Source organism: Elephas maximus, chromosome 13 (genome assembly GCF_024166365.1).
Source record: "Elephas maximus indicus isolate mEleMax1 chromosome 13, mEleMax1 primary haplotype, whole genome shotgun sequence".
In the NCBI taxonomy this organism is placed as follows: Eukaryota; Metazoa; Chordata; class Mammalia; order Proboscidea; family Elephantidae; genus Elephas; species Elephas maximus.
Genome location: NC_064831.1, coordinates 63355891 through 63378506, shown reverse-complemented (window position 1 = coordinate 63378506; position 22616 = coordinate 63355891). Strand labels below are relative to the sequence as shown.

At 39.3% G+C, this 22616-nt stretch overlaps 1 protein-coding gene across 8 annotated transcripts in view; it reads right to left on the bottom strand.

The window, feature by feature from the left end:
* The window catches only part of NEO1 (neogenin 1), a 219602-nt gene that overhangs the window by 53199 nt on the left and 143787 nt on the right, over positions 1-22616 (bottom strand). For 5 of the 8 annotated variants that reach the window (XM_049852788.1, XM_049852794.1, XM_049852789.1 and 2 more), the window contains 4 exons: positions 13316-13535; positions 6198-6352; positions 1175-1323; positions 674-812 (listed from right to left, as the gene is read on the bottom strand). In XM_049852788.1, the coding sequence (XP_049708745.1) occupies positions 674-812; positions 1175-1323; positions 6198-6352; positions 13316-13535 (663 nt within the window). The remainder of the gene's footprint in view (positions 1-673; positions 813-1174; positions 1324-6197; positions 6353-13315; positions 13536-22616) is intronic. The other 3 variants (XM_049852791.1, XM_049852795.1, XM_049852793.1) reach the window with 1 other exon arrangement.

Sequence of the window (22616 nt, the reverse complement as noted above, 5' to 3'; positions counted from 1 at the left end):
ATAGCTTTTTACAAGCATGCCTGTTTATATATAAGGGCTATATTCCCATACACGTATTAAAAAAAAAAATTCTGTTTCATGAACAACTAAATGCAATGACTGATATTGTCTGTCCTATTCTAAAATTAATGTGATTTAAAAAAATGCTGGTCCTGACCTACTCAATCTCTTAGGCAAGCTGCAGTTTGAAAAGCACATGGGTATACGTACATAATTTATCTTAGAAGTTCAAACACAGTTACAGGTGAGAAAGGAAACTGTCACAAAATATTGAAGAATTAGAAAGATCTACTGGGCATGCAGATCTAATTGTTAAGTACAGCAAGACTAGCCTTCCAACAGCCTTGGGATGGTTTGTGCTCTGAACAAGCGATAGCATTTACTTACACATAAGTCCCTGCTACAACTAAAAACAATGAGGGCCTATTCGGTACCAGGCACTACAGTGCTCTATGCTCCCAGTGAATCCTTACACCAACCCTATGAAGTTGGTATTGTCTACATTTTATATTTAAGGAAACATGCTCAGAAATGTTGACGTGACCAAAGTCACTACCAAAAAGTGGTAGAACTGAGGTTTCATCTGAATCTTCCTGACATCAAAACTCATGATCTTACCAAGGGCACCAAGGGCACCAAGTATGGTATTTGTTTCAAAGAAATAAAGACTCACCATCTGACAATGTTCGAACAGCAACATCTTGTGTGGAGACTCCAGGGCCATGTTTATTGTAGGCCACCACTCGGAAACTATACTCTGTATATTTTTTCAACCCATTGATGGTGTAAGAGTGACTGGCAACGTCAACATCCTTGAGTAAAATAAAACAACTTATACAACTCGTCAAGACAAATGCTTCAAAATAAAGAATTTACTATACAAATTCTATATTTTACATGATATAGAGCTTTTTCCTTTTATGAAATGTTATTAAACATTCAAAGCAGATGAATCATAAGCATTGGCAACTTATTTTAGAAGTATTGCTTGATATTTAGGGACCTGTGCTGGTAAAAACTACAGGGTACTTTGGTACAAAGAAATTCAATCTGTCTGCTGTTAATTTCCTAATCTTTTTTTCTCAGATTTCTAGTTAAGCAATACTGAGTTTCAGAAATATATTTCAACTCTACTAGTTCAATCAGTGGATTAAAACATGGCTTCATTTTATACCTGCTCTTTGTCAGTTCCTTTCTCCATGTAGTACAATTTGTAATTCTGAATTTCCCCATTCCCAGACAATGGTGTTTCCCATGTGACAATAATGGAAGTAGGTGAACTTGCATATGCTCGGATGTTAGGTGCTGGTCCAGGAAGCTGAACTAGAAAGAAAATTTTAAGAGAGCAAGATAGGAATGAAATCCACTGCACTCCTCAATAATGATTCTCAGCAATATTGTCATGGGGCCATGTTTAAAGAATAATAAAGACTAAGAAAATATGTGATTTAACTGAAGTGGCTTCAGGATAATATATAATTAAATGCATTTCCTTTTTCATGACTCGAAACCACAAATTATCTGTGAAATACCTCAAATTGATTCAAAATAAGAAAAAAAGGAAAACTACAGAACTCTTCTTGTGGTTTATAAAGTCCTGGTTTTACAAAAATTACAGTTGGACTACAAATCACATAAAAGCAACTACCACTAAGACAGCCTTCATTTGCCAGGCACTGTGTTGGCTCTGGTGATATAGTGATGGATAGAGTTCCTTGTCCACGAAGAACTCCCAGTCTAGTAAGGAAGTCAGACACGTAAATAGTGACAAATAATGTCAAACATACTGTTATGGATTGAATTTGTCCCCCCAAAATATGTGTTGCAAATTTTAACTTTTATACCTGTGGCTATAATCTCATATGGGAATGGGTTTTCTTTGTCATGTTAATGAGACAGTATTAATATAGGGTGTACCTTGTGTCAATCTCTTTTAAGATAGAAAAAGATCAGATTAAGCAAGGAAGCCCAGTAGGGGGAAGGCAGACACCAAGCCACATGGAGCGCTCCAAGGAACCAAGAAACAGAAGCTGAAGAGACAAGGACCTTCCTCCAGGGCCAAAAGACAAAGAAAGCCTTCCCTAGAGCCAGTGCCCTGAATTCAGCCTTCTACCCTCTGAAACAACGAGAAAATTAATTTTTGTTTGTTAAAGCTACCCACTTGTGGTATTTCTGTTAAAGCAGCACTAGATAACTAACACACATGCTAACAGATTCAGGTAATGGTTGTAACAAGAACAGACAGGAGGGTGCTCAATTCTGCTGTGGGAGGGGATAGGTAGGGAAGGGAAGGATTGGTGAAGACTTGGTGAAATCAAGAAGAACGAATAGGAGTTTGCTCAGATACCAAGAGGAAAATTACTCCATTCAATGGGTCAACAGGTAGGATATATGTAAAAACACAGTGTTATGTAGTTCAGGTTGGCTGAAACAGAGAATGGATGTGGGAGATGATAATGCTGAAAAGGATGACAGGAATCAGGAAATAAAGTGCCTTTAATGCTATGAAGTTTGGATTTTCTCCAGCAGATGTTAGGTAATTACTAAAAAATTATGAGCAGGAGCATAACATGGTCAGATCTTAATTTAGAAAGGACATCTGAACACATGCATGGAAGAAACACAGTGAGGAAACAAGACTAGATAAAGGAATAATAACCAGTCAACCTGACAGTCAAACACTAGTGCTTTACATGTATTTTCTTATTTAATCACTGCAATAACCCAAACGAGACAGATATTATTATCATTCCATTTACAGATGAGGAAACTGAGGTTGAAACACTAAAGAACTTTTCTCAAGTGATGGGAAAGTTAGGGAGAGATGGAGCCAGGAACTGAGTGCTTTCTAAATTTTGGGCTCAAGATGACCAGTTAGGAGATTATTATAACACCCTCAGTAATATATACATGATTGGATGACTGGATGACTAGTTAACTGGTCCAGTGTCTGTCTAGTTCTGACTCCCACAATGGCTCATGCACCTTTCTAACCCTATTCTTTTTGTCTGACTGACAGGCTGCAGTTCCAATTTAGACACAAATTCTGGGTAGCTGCCTACACTTTGGTAGACATTCTATATTTGAAAACAATTTATCTGGCACTAGTGTCTCTGTAATAGACATCCATTAGATTTAAGAGCTAGGAACGGGGGGGGGAAAAAAAACAAACAAAATGTAAAACAAAATGGCTTTCTTGAAAAACACCACCACAGCTTAAGACAAATTTTGCTCCCAAAGTAGAGAAGCCTGAATATGGATACACTAACAGTTGTTTGCTGTATTTAGTCATGAATCATGCTATTCACTTAATGTGAAGTGCATATTTTGTGCGGCCTGACAGGTGGGATTTGTCACACTTCTGCTGCTACGGGAAACTTTCCTCTACCTTATTAGAGGGGAAGAAAAACAAAACAGTTCCTGAATTCCCTTGAAATCACTTTCAATATATTCATTGGCTAAATGTAGGCAAATATGATCCTAAAAAAGGTGCTAATGAATTCCTTCATTTCAGCTGCACAGTGGCATACTAAATGTAAAAAAAAAATGCAAGTGGGTTTGTGAAGCTAAATATGTAAAATATTTTCAAGGGCTGATTCCAACACTTACACCTCCCCCACACAAGCTGAATACCTCCAGATGAAATGCAAATCCTTCCCCACTAACTCCTTCTCTTTTGCCAGGACATGTTGCATTCTCTCTCTCTATCCCTAAAATACTTCACCAGACCTGTTGCCCCTTCCATTCACATTCTTACTTAACTACTTTGTTTTAACCAAATTTCTGGAACAGGCGATAACACTGTCTACTTTCCTTGTGATGCTAACGCTTTTAATACTACTGAAATGGCACCTTAACTTGTCTGTCTCTGGTACCAGACTGTATGCTCCTTGCAGGTAAGAGTCAAATCTTACCCATTTTTACATATTCACTGCCTCGCACATGAATGACACATGGTAGCCACTCTACGAACTCACTCTTCCTTACTTTTCTTTCATTTCTAAATTTGACAGTGATCTTTCTAGTCCAATGGTTCTCAACAGTTTGACTCACAAGCTCTGAAATGGTAATGAAAGCTACAGGCTCTCTCCCAAGGAAAACGTGAAGATGCACAGACACACAAGTATTCTCATGTATTTTCAGAATGAGGTTCATAAATTCCAGGTAGAATTCCTGTGTTTGATAAAATCCAGTGGTCTTTTCCTTCTTTTTCATCATGACTTACCTTGTCTGGAAGCCCTGCTGGCACAGTGATTAAGAGCTCAGCCTGCTAACCGAAAGGTCGGCAGTTCAAATCCACCAGCCACTCCTCAGAAACCCTATGGGGCAGTTCTACTCTGTCCTACAGGATTGCTATGAGTCAGAATTGACTGGCAGTGGGTTTAATTTTTGGTTTTTCACCTTGTCTATGTACTGTTTGATTCTAGTTCTGGGATTTGGGTCATGTACCTTCCTTCCTCCAGAATGCTCTAAGTCAAATGCTTCAAGGTCAACCTCAGGTCTCATCTTTTCCTAGGAACCTGCCTTAACTTACCTATCTTTTATAGTCATTTTTCCTTACTCTGCATTTCAATAGCTTTCATGTATAAAGCCTGTATATGAACACTAATGAAAGTAACTGAGCTTGAAATTAAATGCCATGTTCCTACTCATATCTGAACATGAATAACTGGGAAATTTAACATCCTTTCCTGTAATGAGAACATATTTTTCCTTTTCAGTCAATCCCTTGATTCTCTGATAGTCTCTTATTCTTGCCTGGGTTTGATCCCTGACCCTCAATCTCTATCAGTGAAATGATCACTTCCTATTTTGGCTGCTCATTATTTAAAGGGAGAACTCCTGTCTTGTTCATCCCTATGTCCGCAGTACCTGTGTGGTGCCTGGTATGTTGTTGTTGGCTGCTGTTGAGTTGGCCCTCACCTCACGGTGACCCAGGCACAATGGGGTCAGACCACTGTGATCCATCAGGTTTTCACTGGGTCGTTTTTTCAGGAGTAGATCACCAGGTCTTTCTTTCAGGGCCTGGTATGAAAAAAAACTAAGCCTGTTGCCATCCAGTCAATTCCAACTCACAGTGACCCCACGAGCCAGAGAACTGCCCCATAGGGTTTCCAAGGAGCAGCTGGTAGATTCGAACTGCCGATCTTTGGGTTAGCAGCCAAGCTCTTAACCACTGCTCCGTCAGGGCTCCAGTGTCTGGTATAGGAGGTGCTTAATAAATGCACGATGAGTGAATGATTCGCTACAGTACTAGAAAGTGAAGTTCCCTAGCTTTTGGACTTCACTTATTCTACCCAGCGGGTAAAGTACTTAAATTATTCCCGTAATCTCACTGGTAAATTCACGTAATCTGTTTAGTCCCCTGGCCAGCAGCTTTCACGCATGTATCTCACATGCCCTCTACCAGAAGTAAAATCTTTGTTGTTACCGGAGGCTGTTTGTTAACACAAAAAAGTAGTACAATCACCAGTAAAAGAAGACTGGGGGGCGCTCCTAGGAAAGATGGATTAAAGGAAGGCAAAGTCTAGAAGAAGTCCCAAGCGGCTAAGCATCAATTCTGTCTCGACTGCTTCTGATAATGTCAGGTCTACAGTTTATAACCAAGATCTAAGATTAGAAGACGTCTATAAAATAAATCAACCTGATGTTCATCTTAAGAAATGTAATTGGAAATAACACTATTTAGCACAAAAAAGCCTTAAAGAGATTCTGAACCGTGCAGTGTAAAGATCAGGACAATCCAACTGACGACAGTTATTAAATACCGTCTCCATATGGAGGGCACTTCAGTAGACAGTGTGGGAGATATAAGGATGGCAAGGACTCAGTCTTTGTCATAAGATAAATGAGATACATTCATAATCACAATTGAAAGAAAAAAGTGATAACATATCTTAGAATTGTAGAGATCCAATATAAGACAGGATCAGAGGAAAGATTCTGAAAGAAAGCTGAGCTAGGTCTTAAAAGATCAGTAAAATTTGAATATATAAAGCAGTATTAGGAGATGCATACTGTCTATTATTTGCTATTTTTTGATGTGAATTAATCTTATCTCTCTAATTCACGAGATCCTTGAAGGTGAGGAACTGTTATCTTCTGTCTCTCTATGGCATGCAAGGCTAAACACAAGGTAGACCTTCATATAGTTCTACCTACAACAGGCGAGGCTGATGCAAAGGTGGAAGACTTACCCTCAGGCTGTGTTTCTACTCGTAGTGGAGCTGAACTCTCTCCAGAGCCGTGCTTATTTTGAGCCATTACTCTAAAGATGTACACAGTTGCTGGCATCAGGTTTTGAATGGTTACCTGCATGTCTCCTGGATGACTGGTATTCTCAACACGTTCCCTTTGGACAAAGAAGGATTTAGAAAGAAATGGCATCACTTAGGAACGTTTCTAGAATGTCGAGTTTCATTTTCACTGCAGTGACCACAGACATCACTCCGTATCAAAGTCTAACAATTTTAGGTCAAATTTAGTCTCAATTCTCAAATAATGAAATTTGGGGGGTGGTGAGGCAGTGCAAAGTAGACTAAGACTTTGGTAAAGAGCAAGGTCATACATGTCTGTTAACTTGCTGGAGCTCCTGCTCAAACATTGGTATTGCTTATTATTATTACTGCTTCCTTTCAGAGAAAACAGAGAGACAGCTCTGGGTGCCATTTCAAATGGAGCAGCTTGTCATCATCTTTACAGGCTTTAGGAATCACTGAGTTTTAGTGAGTTATTCTCAAGAAACTCAACAGAAGGTAGTGGTAGGTATGACCTAATTTTCACAGAAACAATCAAGGGATGCTGCATATATTTTGAATAAAAAAATCAACTAAAAAAAAAAAAAACACTACATATCATCACTTTAAAATTGGGAACAAAAACATTAAAAAATTAAATGAATCCTACATGTAATCCAATCTATAGACTAATCATGACACTGAATTTTAAGAGTGTATTTCTTAAAACTAGTACTCCTTTTGAATGATTTCAAACTGACTTGAAACATCTAACAAATCTCATCATGAACAGTACAAATAAATCTGGTGCTCTGTGTCATGAGGAGATGAAAAACATAAAAGCAGTTGTCTAGGTTCCTTCAAAAGGTAGCTTCCGGGCTCTATATTGGGGGTCTGTGTGTCCACGTTTGTGCTCAGTCTACTGTACTTATCATGATAAAAATCAGATAATATCACACAGTATTGATTTGTAAACTTCCACTTAAAGCACAATAAGAATTACTAAAAAAAATATTACACAGTAATCTTCAACACATACTGTGAAGGAATTTACTTGTTGTAGACAAACAGTTGGTCTTTAAGCATTGTAATCATAAGAGGAAAGACCTCTATCTATCTTGAGAAAATAATAAAAAAGCCAAAATTACTCTGTGGGAGAAATTATTCTGAATTATCTTACCTGTTGAATTAAAATTCTTACTTAAAAATACTGGTAATTTGTCATGAAATCAGTGATTAAAATTTGTTAAGGTTTACATGACCATATGTCAATTTTTCTGATTGTATATGAACCTCTGCATCTGAGAGACTTACGTGTTTTTCAATAGTTTTCTACAGCTTTTTAAGCTGCCCTACTTTAATTAAACAACAAAAAATAAATCCAACACTGCCCCATACCGTATCTATAGAGGTGGTTTTCCTGTAATCAGTCAGGTTCACTGGAAAGGAGCCCTGGTGGCACAGTGGTTAAGAGCTACAGCTGCTAACCAAAAGGATGGCAGTTCGAATCCACCAGGCACTCCCTGGAAACCCTATGGGGCAGTTCTACTCTGTCTTACAGGGAGGGTCATTATGAGTTGGAATCGACTCGACAGCAACAGCTTTCTTTTTCACTGGAAAAGAACAGCATGGTAATAAAAGTTATTGCTCAGAGACATTTGAGATACTTATATTTTCCCTTCAGCTAAACCTCTAAATCACAGAGCCCAAGAATGATGATATCAAGCGGTTTCTTACACTTTGAGGTTTCTGACATTTGTTATGTTCTGTCCACAAATGATCTGTTTAAAAAAAAAAAAATGTATTTTACACTTCACTAAACGTAAAGCTCCATGAAAGCGTAAAGCCTAGGTCTGTTTTGCTCACCCTGCAGATAAAAGTTCAAATGAGTTTTCTCCTAGAGAGATAATGGGAGGAGAGTCTATTTTACTTTAAACTGAAGTTAGGAGGTCCAGTTCTTGTTCTGGCAATGCTACTAGCTTGCTATGGGTCCATGAACCTGAAACCAAACCTGGGGCCATCGAGTTGATTTCAACTCATAGCAACCCTATAGGCATGGGTAGTCACTAACCCTTCCTGGCTTTCAGTTTCCTTCCTCGTGTATTAAACAAAGGATCAGTCCAGGAGTCAGCAAAGTTCCTCTTAAAGGGCCTGATAGTAAATACAGTGAAACCTGCCAAAGCCGAAATCTATGGAAGGCAGAAACCTGTCAGAGAAGGAAAACTCAAATATTTCCCACTAAAATGAGTGACAGAAAAGTGGCAAGACTGCACCCTCTCAAAGGTGGAAAACTAGCGAGACCTGGAAAAACAAGACAGTTCTGCCAAGTTCCGGCTCTCACAGGTTTCACCGTATTTGCAGGCCAAGAGGCAAAATGAAGGATATTCTTAAGTTATCTATGGGCAGCTGGTTTGACCTGGCCATGGTCCAGTTTGCAAACCCCTGGGCTAGACTAACAGATCTCTAAGGTTTCATCCAGTGCTAAATTGCTATCAATCTCTGGAATAACTTACTCTCTTCTCTCCACTTAGTAGTTAATATCAAATAAGTACAACTGTTCTAATTAAAGGCTGAAAATTTTATAATTGAAAAGGCAAAAGAGGGACTATTTAGAATCTTGGGCAACTAAGCTACCCAACAGAATTTCATCTCGTGACCAAGGCACAGAGTGCCACCTAGTGGCTGAATGTTCAAACGCAGGAAGTGGGGCGACTGCACTTACTGCAGTATAGTACAACTCTTGGCCACCCTATAGGACAGAGTAGAATTGTCCCATAGGGTTTCCAAGGAGCAGCTAGTGGATTCGAACTGCCGACCTTTTGGTTAGCAGCTAAGCCCTTAACCACTGCGCCACCAAGGCTCCACTTAGTGGCACAGGCTCTCACATTTAATTCTGATTAAGTCTACGAAGTAAATCTATCACCCTCAATTTTTAAATGAAAACAATTAAGCTTCAAGAGGTTAAATAAACTTTGTTTATAAAACAAGTACCTACAGTCTTCTGACTAGGTGTTCTTTGTACCACTCCTTCACTGCCTCTCCTCAGAAATCATAAAGTAATAAAGTGATAAAAAAAAAAAAAAAGATTATAGTCTCAGAGAATCTTCCTTGGAAATATTTCCCAGATCTATCCTCTGAAATTCAAGTCACTGCTTTCCTTTTTATCCAACTCATCAACCACTGCGTTCCTCAATGAACACAACTACCTTTTTTGTCTCCCTGACTCCATTCCTCCTCCCTTCCAATCTTGTTTAAGGCTTCCAAAGTACTGCTATTACAAGGTGCTTTTTTTAAAAAAAAAAAAAAGTGCACACTTACTCAGGGATCTAAAATAGTCCCTTCTTGCTTATCTGATTATGTCCAAATTCCTCCTGGCATTCCAACATCTGGCTCCGAACATATACTTTATTCTAATCCCTCACTAATTCATGCCCAACTATCCAAACTATCCTTCACACACTAGAAACATAAATTCAGCTGGAAATCCATCTTATATAGCGCCTCTTCCTTTATGTGTACTTGTCCTCTTGCCCCCAACAATTCAACTTTTATATTTCTCTCAATTCCTTTTATTTATTAATCCTTTATTAATCATGCCTGTTTACTCCATTACCCATTAATTATAATTTAAAGTGACATATTCTCATTAAAAACATTTAAATACAAAAGTACATATAGTTTAAAACAAACAAACAAAAGCCCCAATTCTTCTTCCTGAAAACCTGTCCCATCCCGAGATCTAACCATGGCATATACTGACATGTATCCTGCCAGATCTCTCTGCCATGACTTCTCAGCACTACTGACATTTTGGGACAGACAGTTCTTTGTTGTGGGGACGGTCCTGTGCACTGTAGAGTGTTTAGTAGCATCCCTGGCCTCTACCCACTGGATGTACCCCTCCAGCCCACTTGTAACAACAAAAATATCTCCAGATACTGCTAACTGTCCCCTAGGGGCAAAACTGCCCCCCATTGAGAATCACTGGTTTATATATTTACATATACATCAAATTATATAGATCTAAGTCATTTTCTAAAAATTGCTGCATCATACTCCATATGGATAAACAAATATTATTTGCTCATTCCTCATCAATGGACATTTACATTGGTTTTTTTGTTGCCGTTGTTCTTACAAACAATGAACATTTCTGTAAGTGCTCCCTGTGCATCTGTATATTTCCATGTTTCTCAGACGGATAAGCAGAGGTGTAACTGTTGGACTGAAGGGTATTCACATACACTGCCAAATCACCGTCTCCAAAGCCTATTCTCGTTTACACTGCCACTGGTAGCCTAGAATGAACTTCTTCCCAGTCCTTTCACTCATTTACACTGGAAATTATCAACTTAAAATTTTTGCCAAACTTATGGGTGAAATATGATAATTCATTATTTTGCATTTGAAAGATTGCTAATGATGGTGAAAACCTTTTTTTTTGTTTTTTTTTTTAACTTTCATGGGGTTTCCATCACTTCTATCAATCACCTGCTTGTATCATCTGCCTCTTGGGATATCTTTTACTTAACTAATTTGTAGCAGCTCTTTATGTAGACCGGATATCAATACATTATCTTTTATAGACGTTACGGATAATTTTTTTCAGTTTGACACTTGATGGTTTTACCTTGTTTATGACGTTTTAGCAAATGGAATTTTATGTCATTATACAATAAACTTTGTCAATCTTTCCTAGTAAGGCTTCTAGATTTTCTATCTTCCTTTAAAAGGCCTTTCTTAGTCCCCAAAATGATAAAAATAGTTTCTATATTTTCTTCCAATACACTGACAGATTTTAAAAATATTTATCTCCTGATCAGGCATAACAACCATTGTGAGGATGGTGCAGGCCCGGGCAGTGTTTCATTCTGCTGTACACAGGGTCGCTAAGAGTCAGAACCAGCTCGACAGCACCTAACAACAGTCCATCTATAATTTGTTGTTGTACATAGTATAAGACAGGGATAAAACTTTTATTTTTCCCACCAAATGGATAGTCAGTACAATCTGTTGAAAAATCCATTACTTCTCCATGAACTAAAATTAATTTATTCACTTAAATATTTACTGAATGTTACTGTATGCCAGGCTCTGTTCCAGGCGGTGTGATACTCTACTGAACAAGACAGACGCAATAAATAAATTAATAAAAGAGAATTTTTCAGAAAGTGATAAATGCTTTTAAAAAAATAGAAAAACACAACAAAACAAAACAAAACGTGTGATGGGATGTGGTGTTTTGCTAAGTGTTTAACAATCAGCTCTGGGTTGTAGTGTTTGCTGATGTAAATACTTCCAACCATGCTAATTTCAAGCAACCAAGCGATACCATCAGGTTTTCAAAATTTCCTGAAAATGTAACTTGAGAAGGGGCTGGCTCTAGTACACACTGTGTGACATTGACTTTAGAGTCTGTCTGGTGTGTATTCAAGGAAGGCCTGAGGAGGTATCATCTGAGAACAGGAATTTGTGAGGGAAAAGCATTTCTCATATCTCTCCCTCTCTCTCTTTCAAATATAAGTATCCCAGTAGAAAGACAAGCTTTATTTCACGTGGCAGGGCCCTAACTAAAGCAGATATTTTGGCTTTCTTATTTCGGTGTGAAGTAAGAACATAATGAAGGAATCTACTTCCCACAGAGCCCCCACATGCTCAGCAACGTTAAGGACACATAGCACATGCATGGTGCCTTCCAAAGAGTTTATAATTTGGTTGAGAAAACAACATAAATATAAATATATATACATATAAAACTCTGCCGCCATTAAGTCAATTCTGACTCATTGCGACCCTATAAGACAGAGTAGAACTGCCCCACTGGGTTTTCAAGGATCAGCTGGTGGATTCGAACTCCTGACCTTTTGGTTAGCAGCTGAGCTCTTAACCACTGTGCCACCAGGGCTCCTAACACAAATACACCTAACATAGTTGAAGAGCAACAACATGACAGTATAAGATCATATCCTGTCATAACCAAGTGCCAATATTACTGGTACAAGTAAGTGTATCTTTTAAAATGCTGTATGTGCCAAAAAGGGTGGGAAAAGCTTTACGAGGGCTTAGCCTGGGCCAGGAAGGATTGACTGAATATATATATATATATATATATGTATATATATATGTATATATATATATATACATATATATATATAAAGGGATGGGTACTTCAGCTGGGAAAGGGGAGGGGGAAGTGACCGAAGACAACAGCACGTGGGGAAAAGCCATAGTGGTAGGAATTAGATTGGTTTCATTAGAAACTGAGCTCAAACTGGGCAAGAGAGAAAAATAAGGTTAGATAGATAAAATAACCAAAGGGTTGGCAGTTCAAATCCACCAGGCGCTTCTTGGAAACTCTATGGGGCAGTTCCACTCTGTCCTATAGGGTCGCTCTGAGTCGGAATCGACTTGATGGCACTGGGCTAGATAAAATAAAGCCAGACTGTAAAGTACCCTAGAGATTCTGGATTTTTTTCCTATAAGCAATGGAAGGGCAATATGAGTTCCTGAGAAGACTGGAGATAGGAATGTAATGAAAATGCTGTTTTAGGAAGATTATTGTTGTAAGGCGCTGTCACATCAATTTCAACTCATAGAGACCCCATGTTGTCACTAACTCTCTTGCATCAAGGAGACTGTATGGAGCTCAGCAGCCCAAACCCACATAAGGGTGCAGGCAAATATTCATTTAACTTTAGTAAGTTAACAGTTCATGTTGAGCTCTAGAATCTGAAAGGCCTACGTAAGCTATATCCTGTAGGCTGTGTTGAAAAAAAGGGTAGCCATGGTTACATTTTAATACTTTCACCTAAATGGCTCTCTTATCCTTAGTTTTGCTCCTCCCTCCCATCTACACACTCCCCAAGTCAACTCAGAAAGGCTGGAAAGAGTACCAGCAAATTCTCAGTCTGTTTTGAAATTTTTTTGATGACCTAAAATGAGGGAAGATGCATGTTGGTTAGTGATACCTTCTGGACCGAAAATTGGTACACGTCCTGCCCAAGGGTGCCACGGTGAGCATGACCGGGCTGGGGTGCGCTATGATGCAGCCAATAGGCTCCAGACACACAGCCACTTACCTAGCAATCCCTTCCTTGGTGTAGAAGACAGAGTAGGTAAGGTTGTCTCCATGGGGGTCTGATGCAGGTGTCCGCCACGTCAATTTGATAAAGCGGGTAGAGACCAGGGAGGCCACGACATCCCGAGGAGCTGAAGGCAGTGGTCCCGTTGTGGCTGGTGCTAGATGGTCAGTAGTGGCACTGGTCAGTGAAGTGGGAGGTAATGTTGGGATGGCAACATCTTGTCATGTGCAAACATTGGGGAATATGAAGGGCAAACCACGACGGTTTTAAAAAAAGAGAACAGAAAAAACAAAAAACAAATAAACAAAACCACGATGGGAAATAAAATAAAATGAATGAACATAAAAAAGGCCATTAAACTGAAGGCTACCATGCAGGCTAGGGTAACTACCAAAAACTAACGGGCACTATCAAGACACATCACTGTTGAGCAAGCAGGCTTTTTGATCACTGTAATGGTAGTGGTCAAGGGACAGGGGTAGGGAGAGGGGACTGATGGCTAAGAATAAAACATCTCACAGAAGGACACAGCAGAGGCCAGATGATTTTCAAAATCCTGACAGCCGCATGCAACCTCTGTCAAGCTGCACATAAAGTCTCATATATGATACAAAAGATAAAACCAAACCTGTTGCTGTCCAGTCGATTCCGACTCATAGTAACCCTAGAGGACAGAGTAGAACGGCCCAATAGGGTTTCCAAGGAGCAGCTGGTGGATTTGAGCTGCCGACCTTTTAGTTGGCAGCTGAACGCTTAACCACTGCACTACCAGGGATCTATATAGGATAAGACCTCAATGTTTTCTTCTACTTTGTCAAAGTACGAAATAAAGTGCATAGTGTGGATGAGCCTAGTTACAATCACCATAGGTCCGAGACCATGGTGACCTCACTGCAGAGCTGTGTCTTCAACTCTGTAGAGAGGCTTAGATAAAAGGGCTTTATGAGGTCATATCATCAATTTTGCCTAATATTAAACTGTTCTCTAATATCTAGTGAAGTTTACCAACCATTCTCACTTCATTTCCCACCTGATTAATTCATTAACTATGACAGCATAAAATCCTGAATCTAAAATTCAAAAGCCACAAAAATACAATATGCAGGTTGTGTATCTGTTTATGATCCTCACTGTAATGTATGTTAAAACAGCTTGCAGGCCGCAGGGATGTATGGGATAGATGAAGCAGGAGAGAGCAAAAGTTTTACTAGGTGGAAGCCTCTGTTTGTACACCTATCATCATAGGAACTTTACCACTTCCTAAGGCTGCTTTAGGGTTGCTATGAGTCAGAATTGACTGGATGGCAATGGTTTGGTTTTCAGTTTTTTTTTTTTTAAGGCAGCTCAGTCTATTGTTGGACACTTCCAATTCTGGAATTTACTCCTTCATTCTGAGCCATAAAGTACAAATTTAATCTCATATTTTTGAACTAAAGGGGTTCATAAGAATTGCATTGTAATATAATAACCTTGATGGGAAAATTAGTAAGAAAGAGGCAGAGAGGAAAACATGAAAATTCCAGGCCTAATGCCAGATGGTCAGTAGCAGCACTACTGTGGGAATGAAGTCATTTTTCTATACTGATCTTGAATCTTGTTGAACTCATTTATTAGTTCTAACAGCTTTCTAGTGGATTCCTTAGGGTTTTCTATATTCAAGTTAAACAGCACTATCCTCTAGATTGCCAAGTCTGCCCAACACTTCAGAAACCAGATGCAAGCTTAGGGGTCCCCATGACACCCTCATTTCTGATCTCTGGCTCCCGCCATTCCCTTGGATTCAATAATTTACACAGGACAAGGTCTAGGAAGGTCCCCAATGCATGGAGCTTCCATGTCCCAAAAAAGAGTCAGGTAATCTTCCAAGCACCAATGTTATTCACCAACTAGAAAGCTCATGGAGATTTGGTGTCCAGAGCTTCTATTGGGTCTCATTACATAGGCATGACTTCACGAATCACTGGGCACGAGGTTGAATCCAACCTCTAACTCCCTCCACTGAGGTGAGGTTGGGCTTATAACATGTGGTGGGTCTTTCTGGCCTCACCAGCCCCTACCTAAGTGTTATCTCATCAGCATAACTTGTGAGATAGTTATGGTCTGAAGCCCCTCCATAAATAACAAAGACTCCAATTGCTGGGGAAATTCCAAAGTTTTAGAAGTTACCTCTCAGGACCAGAACAAAAACTAATTTATTTAATTACAAACCCCATAACAAGATCATGTCATCTATAAATAGAGACAGTTTTACTGACAGTTTCTTAAAAAGTAGAACGTAAACTTAGTATAAAAAAACAAAACCCCAGTAATTCTACTCCCAGGAAGCCACCCAAGAGAAATAAAAACAAATATCTACACAGAGGCATGTACAAGAGCACTCACAGCAGCAATTACTCAGAATAGCCAAAATCTGGAAAAATCCAAATGTCTATCAAATGGTAAGTGGATAAATAAAACTATAAGATCAAAAAAACCAAACCAGTTGCCACTGAGTCGATTCTGACTCATAGCAATCCTACAGGACAGAGCAGAACTGCCCCACAGGGTTTTGAAGGAGTGCCTGGTAGATCCGAACTGCGGACCTTTTGGTTGCAGCCGAACTCTTAACCACTGTGCCATTAGAGCTCCAAAATAAAACTGTATGTATCCACCTAAAGGCATATTCTTCAGCAATAAAAAGGAACAAAATACTAATACATGCTACAGTGTGGATGATCTCAAAAAATTATGTAAATACACCTGAGCTCAGCACAGCCTGACCAAGGCAAGGCTACGGAAGCTTCACAGATACCTCCCAACTCCTGGGGGACAGAATTACTGCGCTGAGGGCTGGGTACCATGGTCTGGGGGGACAACTAGCTCAATTGGCATAAAATAGTTTATAAAGAAAATGTTCTACATCCTACTTTGGTGAGTAGTATCTGAGGTCTTAAAAGCTTGTGAGCCGACATCTAAGAGATTCCACTGGTCCCACCCTGTCCAGAGCAAGGGAGAATGAACAAAACCAAAGACATAAGGAAAAGATTAGTCCAAAGCACTAATGGACCACAACTACCACAGCCTCCACCAAACAGAATCCAGTACAATTAGATGGTGCCCAGTAACCACCATCGACTGCTCTGGCAGGGATCACAATAGAGGGTCCCGGACAGAGCTGGACAAAAATATAGAACAAAATTCTAACTCACAAAAAAAGACCAGACTTACTGGTCTTACAGAGACTGGAGAAACCCTGAGAGTATAGCCCCTGGACACCCTTTTAACTCGGTGCTGTAGTCACTCCTAAGGTTTACCCTTCAGCCAAAGATTAGACAGGCCCATAAAAAGAGGAGGGGGATTAAAGGGACATACCAGCTCAGGGGCAATGATGAGAAGGCAGGGGAGGGAGTTGCCTAGGAAAGCCTGTAATGGAGAACCCAAGGTAGAGAAGGGGAGAGTGTTGACATGTTGTGGGACTGGCAACCAATGTCACAAAACAATGTGTGTTTTAACTGTTTAATAAGAAGCTAATTTGCTCTCTAAACCTTCATCTAAAGTACAATAAAAAATTATGCTAAATGAAAGAAGCCAGTCACAAAAGACTACATATGATTTCACTTATATCAAATGACTATACAAAAGGTATTTTTATAAAGATAGAAAGCAAATCATTGATTACCTGGGGCTGGGGTGGTGTGGGTACTGACTACAAACAGGCATTTCACTTATATCAAATGACTATACAAAAGGTATTTTTATAAAGATAGAAAGCAAATCATCGATTACCTGGGGCTGGGGTGGTGTGGGTACTGACTACAAACTGGCAAGAGGGAATGTATTAGGGTGGTGGAAAATGCAAAACTGTACTGCGGCAACGATTGTGCAGCTCTATAAATTACTAGAAACCGCTAACTGTATACTTATAGCGGGTGAATTTTATGGTATGTTATGGGGCAGTTCTACTCTGTCCTATAAGGTCACTATGAGTCAGAATTGACTTGACGGCACTGGGTTTAGTGTTTTTTTTTTTGGGGGGGGGGGTAAGTCACACTTAAATAAAGCTGTTAAAAAAAGAGAAAAAAATGGCTTGGACTGGTTAGTTGAAACTATTAAATGTATTTTTTTCTAATGTAAAACTGCAATAGTTAACACAGAGTCCAAAGATATTTCTGGTTCTCAAAATAACTGAGCTCAAAACCAACCTATCTGAAGTCCTCACAGAATAAAAATGTTCAGAATTTACTCAAAGATTTTACAAATGCCAATTAGTTATGAATTAGCCCAAAGCATAAGTGAAATACACAGATCTGTAGGCCAGATACAGTAAAATCTTTGTTTCTTTGGGGGTGAGGGGGAGGGGTCTAATTAGGTTAAGAGCTATGTTAGTCATTGCTGGCTTCCTTCCTTTCTGCCACCAATCCTTCAGCCACCAAAGTTCACTCCTGAAATAAAGATCTGGTTACATCACTCTTATGCTCCAAAACTACCTACAAAGTAATGTCCAAACACCTCAGCAGAAGTGTCCAAGATCCTCCAAAGACTGGTCCTAGTCTAGCTTTCCAACCTTATTTCTTGAATATGCTGTGCTCTGAATTCACCTGATTACTGAACAAGAATGGACTTCCCAGCTTCTGTACCTTTGCTAACATTGCTATTTAGAGCAGTAACACCGTGGTAAACCTGGCTCAATTCAAGCACAACTGGGAAATTTGCACACAAAAATCAGCTCTGGAATCCCTCTACCACTTCAAGACTCACTCAAGTGCTACCTTCTTCACGAAATCTTCATTTTACTCAGTTGTAATTCAATGGTCTACCCTATGAGCTACTACAGCATTTTCTTTGTACTTCCTAACACTTATATTATTTCTCTTGTAATAGGAGATTGTGTGTATCTTTATTAGACCAGAAGCTCTTTGAGAAAAGGTATGACACATCAAAAACACCATTAGCTTTAACCTGCTGGCTCAGACTCTTGGCAGCAGCATCATACCAGCACTGCCACTGAAACCTAATGGCCTCAACAGACTCTTAAGCCGGACTAACAGAAATATCTATGTCAGATTCTGAAGAAAGATTATGATGTCTCCCAATCTAACTTTAAGTTACTGAACAAGTCATCAGAGCCACTCTTCATTTTTCTGAGAATTCACTTTCAAAATCCAACTATACTATATGTGGTGCCTCTAGTTTTAACGACACATTAGATTTGCAGTTGATAAAGTGTCACTTGTAGTAGTTTATAATGACGAGTTTAACCAATATATCCATTGCTCTTGAAATGGTTTCTGAAGGTACAGATCATTCAATTCCATGCTGGGCATACTGCCCTTGGTTAAGTGGATCCTATTATCCTAATTCAATATCTACTCACACCATCCAAGTGAGCGGTGAGCAGGCACATTTAAATTTTTCTTTATGGAAACCAAAATTCTGTTTCTTTTCACAATCTTGAAAACAGATTAGTTTTCAAACTTCTTTCAAAAGCTGTACTCCACTGAAAAGTAAGCAAGTGCCATGGAAAATTTTCTCTCTCTCCAGCCTTTCATTTTCTCATGTAAAGGACTCTACCAAATTGGTTATTTCCCAGGAATGTATTCAGCTGCACAGAACATTACTTTGGGGAGATGTTAATAGGCATACAACAATAGGTTAGAATCAAATTTAGAAGACTGTGGAGACCTGCCAGGCATATTAGCATGTTAAGGACATCCAGCAATTCTACAGGAAAGAACCCTGTTTAATTTGTTAACCTAGCACTTCTCATTCTTATTTGATCATGAAATCTCTTTTTTCCCCTAACAATAATCCAATTTAGGGAACCCTGGATTAAATGATATTTAAGGTATTATGTGGTTCAAAACTATATGATTCTATACTTACTGGTGAAACAATGGATGCCTTCCCCCTAAAATCAAGGGCAAAACAAGGATGTCTGCTCTCACCACTTCTTTCAACATTGCACTGGAGGTTCTTGCCAGGGCACTTAGGTAATAGAGAGAAATAACAGGCGTCCAGATTGGAAATAAAGATGTAAAACTATTTGCAGGTGACACAATTTTAAATACAGAAAACCCTAAGAAATGCACTAAAAAACTATTAGATACTAAGTTGGCCAGGGTTTTAAAAACAGAAAATGAAAGGTGTTGGTGAAGATGTGGAGAAGCTAGAACCCTCATCTATTGCTGGTGCACTTGTAAAATGGTTACTCCACAGGGTTTTCAAGGCTGCAACCTTTTGGAAAGAGATCACCAGGCCTTTCTTCCAAGGCACCTCTGAACAGGTTCGAATGCCAACCTTTCAGTTAGTAGTAAAGCACTTAAAATCTGTGCCACCCAGGGGCTCATGGGGTCACCATGAGTTGGAATCAACTTGGTGGCAACTGATTTTGTTTGTTTTATAGCAAGTAGTCCCATTTGTAATAAACCGAAGAGGAACGGTGTCGCATTCATTGTCGAAAAGAACATTTTAAGATCTATCCTGAAGTACAACGCCATCAGTGATAGGATAATATCCATATGCCTACAAAGAAGACTGGTTAATATGACTCTTATTAAAATTTATGCACCAACCACTGATGCCAAAGACGAAGAAACTGAAGATATTTTTAAACCAATTTCTGCATTCTGAAATTGATCAAACATGCAAACAAGATGCATTGATAACTACTGGTGATTGAAATGTGAAAGTTGGAAACAAAAAAGAAGGATCAGTAGTTGGAAAATATGGCCTTGGAGGTAGAAACAATGCCAGAGATCTCATGATAGAATTTTGTAAGACCACTGACCTACTCGTTGGAAATATCTTTTTTCAACATCATAAACACTGACTATATATAGGAATCAAATCGACTACATCTATGGAAAGAGATGATGGAGAAGTTTAATATCATCAGCCAGAACAAGACCAGGAGCCAACTGTGGAACAGACTGTCAACTGCTGATACGCAAGTTCAAGGTGAAGATGAAGAAAATTAAAACAAGTCCACAAAAACCAAAGTATGACCTTTAGTATCGCTGTTGTTAAGTGCTGTCGAGTCGGTTCCAACTCATAGCGACTCTATACGACAGAGTAGAACTGCCCCATAGGGTTTCCAAGGAGCAGCTGGTGGATCTGAACTGCCAAACTTTTGGTTAGCAGTCGAGATTTTAACCACTACACCACCAGACCTTTAGTATATCCCACCTGAATTTATAGACCATCTCAAGAACAGATTTGATGCACTGAACACTAATGGCTGAAGACAAGTTGTGGGATGACATCAAGGACATCATACGTGAAGAAAGCAAAAAGTCATTAAAAAGTCAGGAAAGAGAGAAAAGACCAAAATACATGTCAAAAGAGACTCTGAAACTTGCTCTTGAATATAGGGTAACTAAAGCGAATGGAAGAAATGATGAAGTAAAAGAGCTGAACAGAAGATTTGAAACGGTGGCTCAAGAAGACAAAGTAAGGTATTATAATGAAATGTGTAAAGAGCTAGAATAAGAAACCAAAGGGAAGAACACACTAGGCATTTCTCAAGCTGAAAGAACTGAAAAAAAATTCAAGCCTCAAGATGCCAATACCAAAGGGTTCTATGAACAAAACAGTGAACACTGCAGGAAGCATCAAAAGAAGATGGAAGGAATACACAAAGTTATTGTATCAAAAAGAATTGGTCGATGTTCAGTCATTTCAGGAGGCGCCATACGATCATGAACCCATGCTGCTGAAGGAGGAAGTCCAAGCTGCACTGAAGGCACTGGCAAAAAACAAGGCTCAAGGAATTGATAAATACCAATTGAGATGTTTCAACAAACAAATGCAATGCTGGAAGCGCTCACTCGTCTATACCAAGAAATTTGGAAGACAGCTACCTGGCCAGCTGACTGGAAGAGATTTGTGTTTGTGCCCATTCCAAAGAAAGGCAATCCAACAGAATATGGAAATTATCAAACAATATCATTAATATCACACATAAGTAAAATTTTGCTGAAGATAATTCAAAAAACATTTGCAACAGTACATGGACAGGGAACTGTCAGACATTCAAGCCAGATTCAGAAGAGGGGGGGTATTACTGCTGATCTCAGATGGATCTTGGCTGAAAGCAGAGAATACCAAAAACATGTTTACCTGTGTTTTATCGACAACGCAAATGCATTCAACAGTGAGGATCATAACAATGATAACACTGTCAAAAAAAAGAATTTCAGAACACTTAACTGTGCTCATGCGGAACCTGTACATAGACCAAGAGGCAATCATTTGAGTAGAACAAGGGGATGCCGTATGGTTTAAAATCAGGGAAGGTGTGCATCAGGGTTGTATCCCTTTCACAACCTGTATGCTGAGTAAATAACCCAAGAAGCTGGACTATATTAAGAAGAACATGGCGTCAGGATTGGAGGAAGACTCATTAACAATCTGCAACATGCAGATGACACAACTTTGCTTGCTGAAAGTAAAGAGGACTTGAAGCACTTACTGATGAAGATCAACGACTACAGCCTTCAGTATGGATTATACCTCAACATAAATAAAACAAACATCCTTACAACTGGACCAATAAAGAACATCATGATAAATGGAGAAAATACTGAAGTTAAGGATTTCATTTTACTTGAATCTACAATCAACACCCATGGAAGTAGCAGTCAAGAAATCAAACCACATATTGCACTGGGCAAATCTGCTGCAAAATGTCTCTTTAAGATGTTAAAAAGCAAAGATGTCACTTTGAGGACTAAGGTGCACCTGACCTAAGCCATGGTATTTTCAATCACCTCATATGCATGCAAAAGCTGGACAATGAATAAGGAAGACCAGAGAAGAACTGATGCATTTGAATTATGGTGCTGAAGAAGAATGCTGAATATACTATGGCCTGCCAGAAGAACAAACAAATCCGTCTTGGAAGAAGTATAGACGGCGTGCTGCTTAAAAGTGAGGATGTCAAGGCTTTGTCTCATGTACTTTGGGAGATGTTATCGGCGGGACCAGTCAGTCCCTGGAAAAGGACATCATACTTGGTAAAGCAGAGGGTCAGTGAAAAAGAGGAAGACTCACTCTCAACGAGATGGACTGACACAGTGGCTGCAACAATGGGCTCAAACAACAACAAGTGTGAGGTTGGCGCAGGACCAGGGACTGTTTTGTTCTGTTATACACAAGGTCGCTATGAGTCAGAACTGACTCGAAAGCACCTAACAACAACAGTCCCGTTTGGTTTTGGGTACTTGTAGGGAAGGAATGGGAGACAGGGCTAGAAAGGTATTTTGGTTGTATATGTACATGTGTGTGTTGGAGGGTAGCCTATATATAAAAAAAAAAAAAG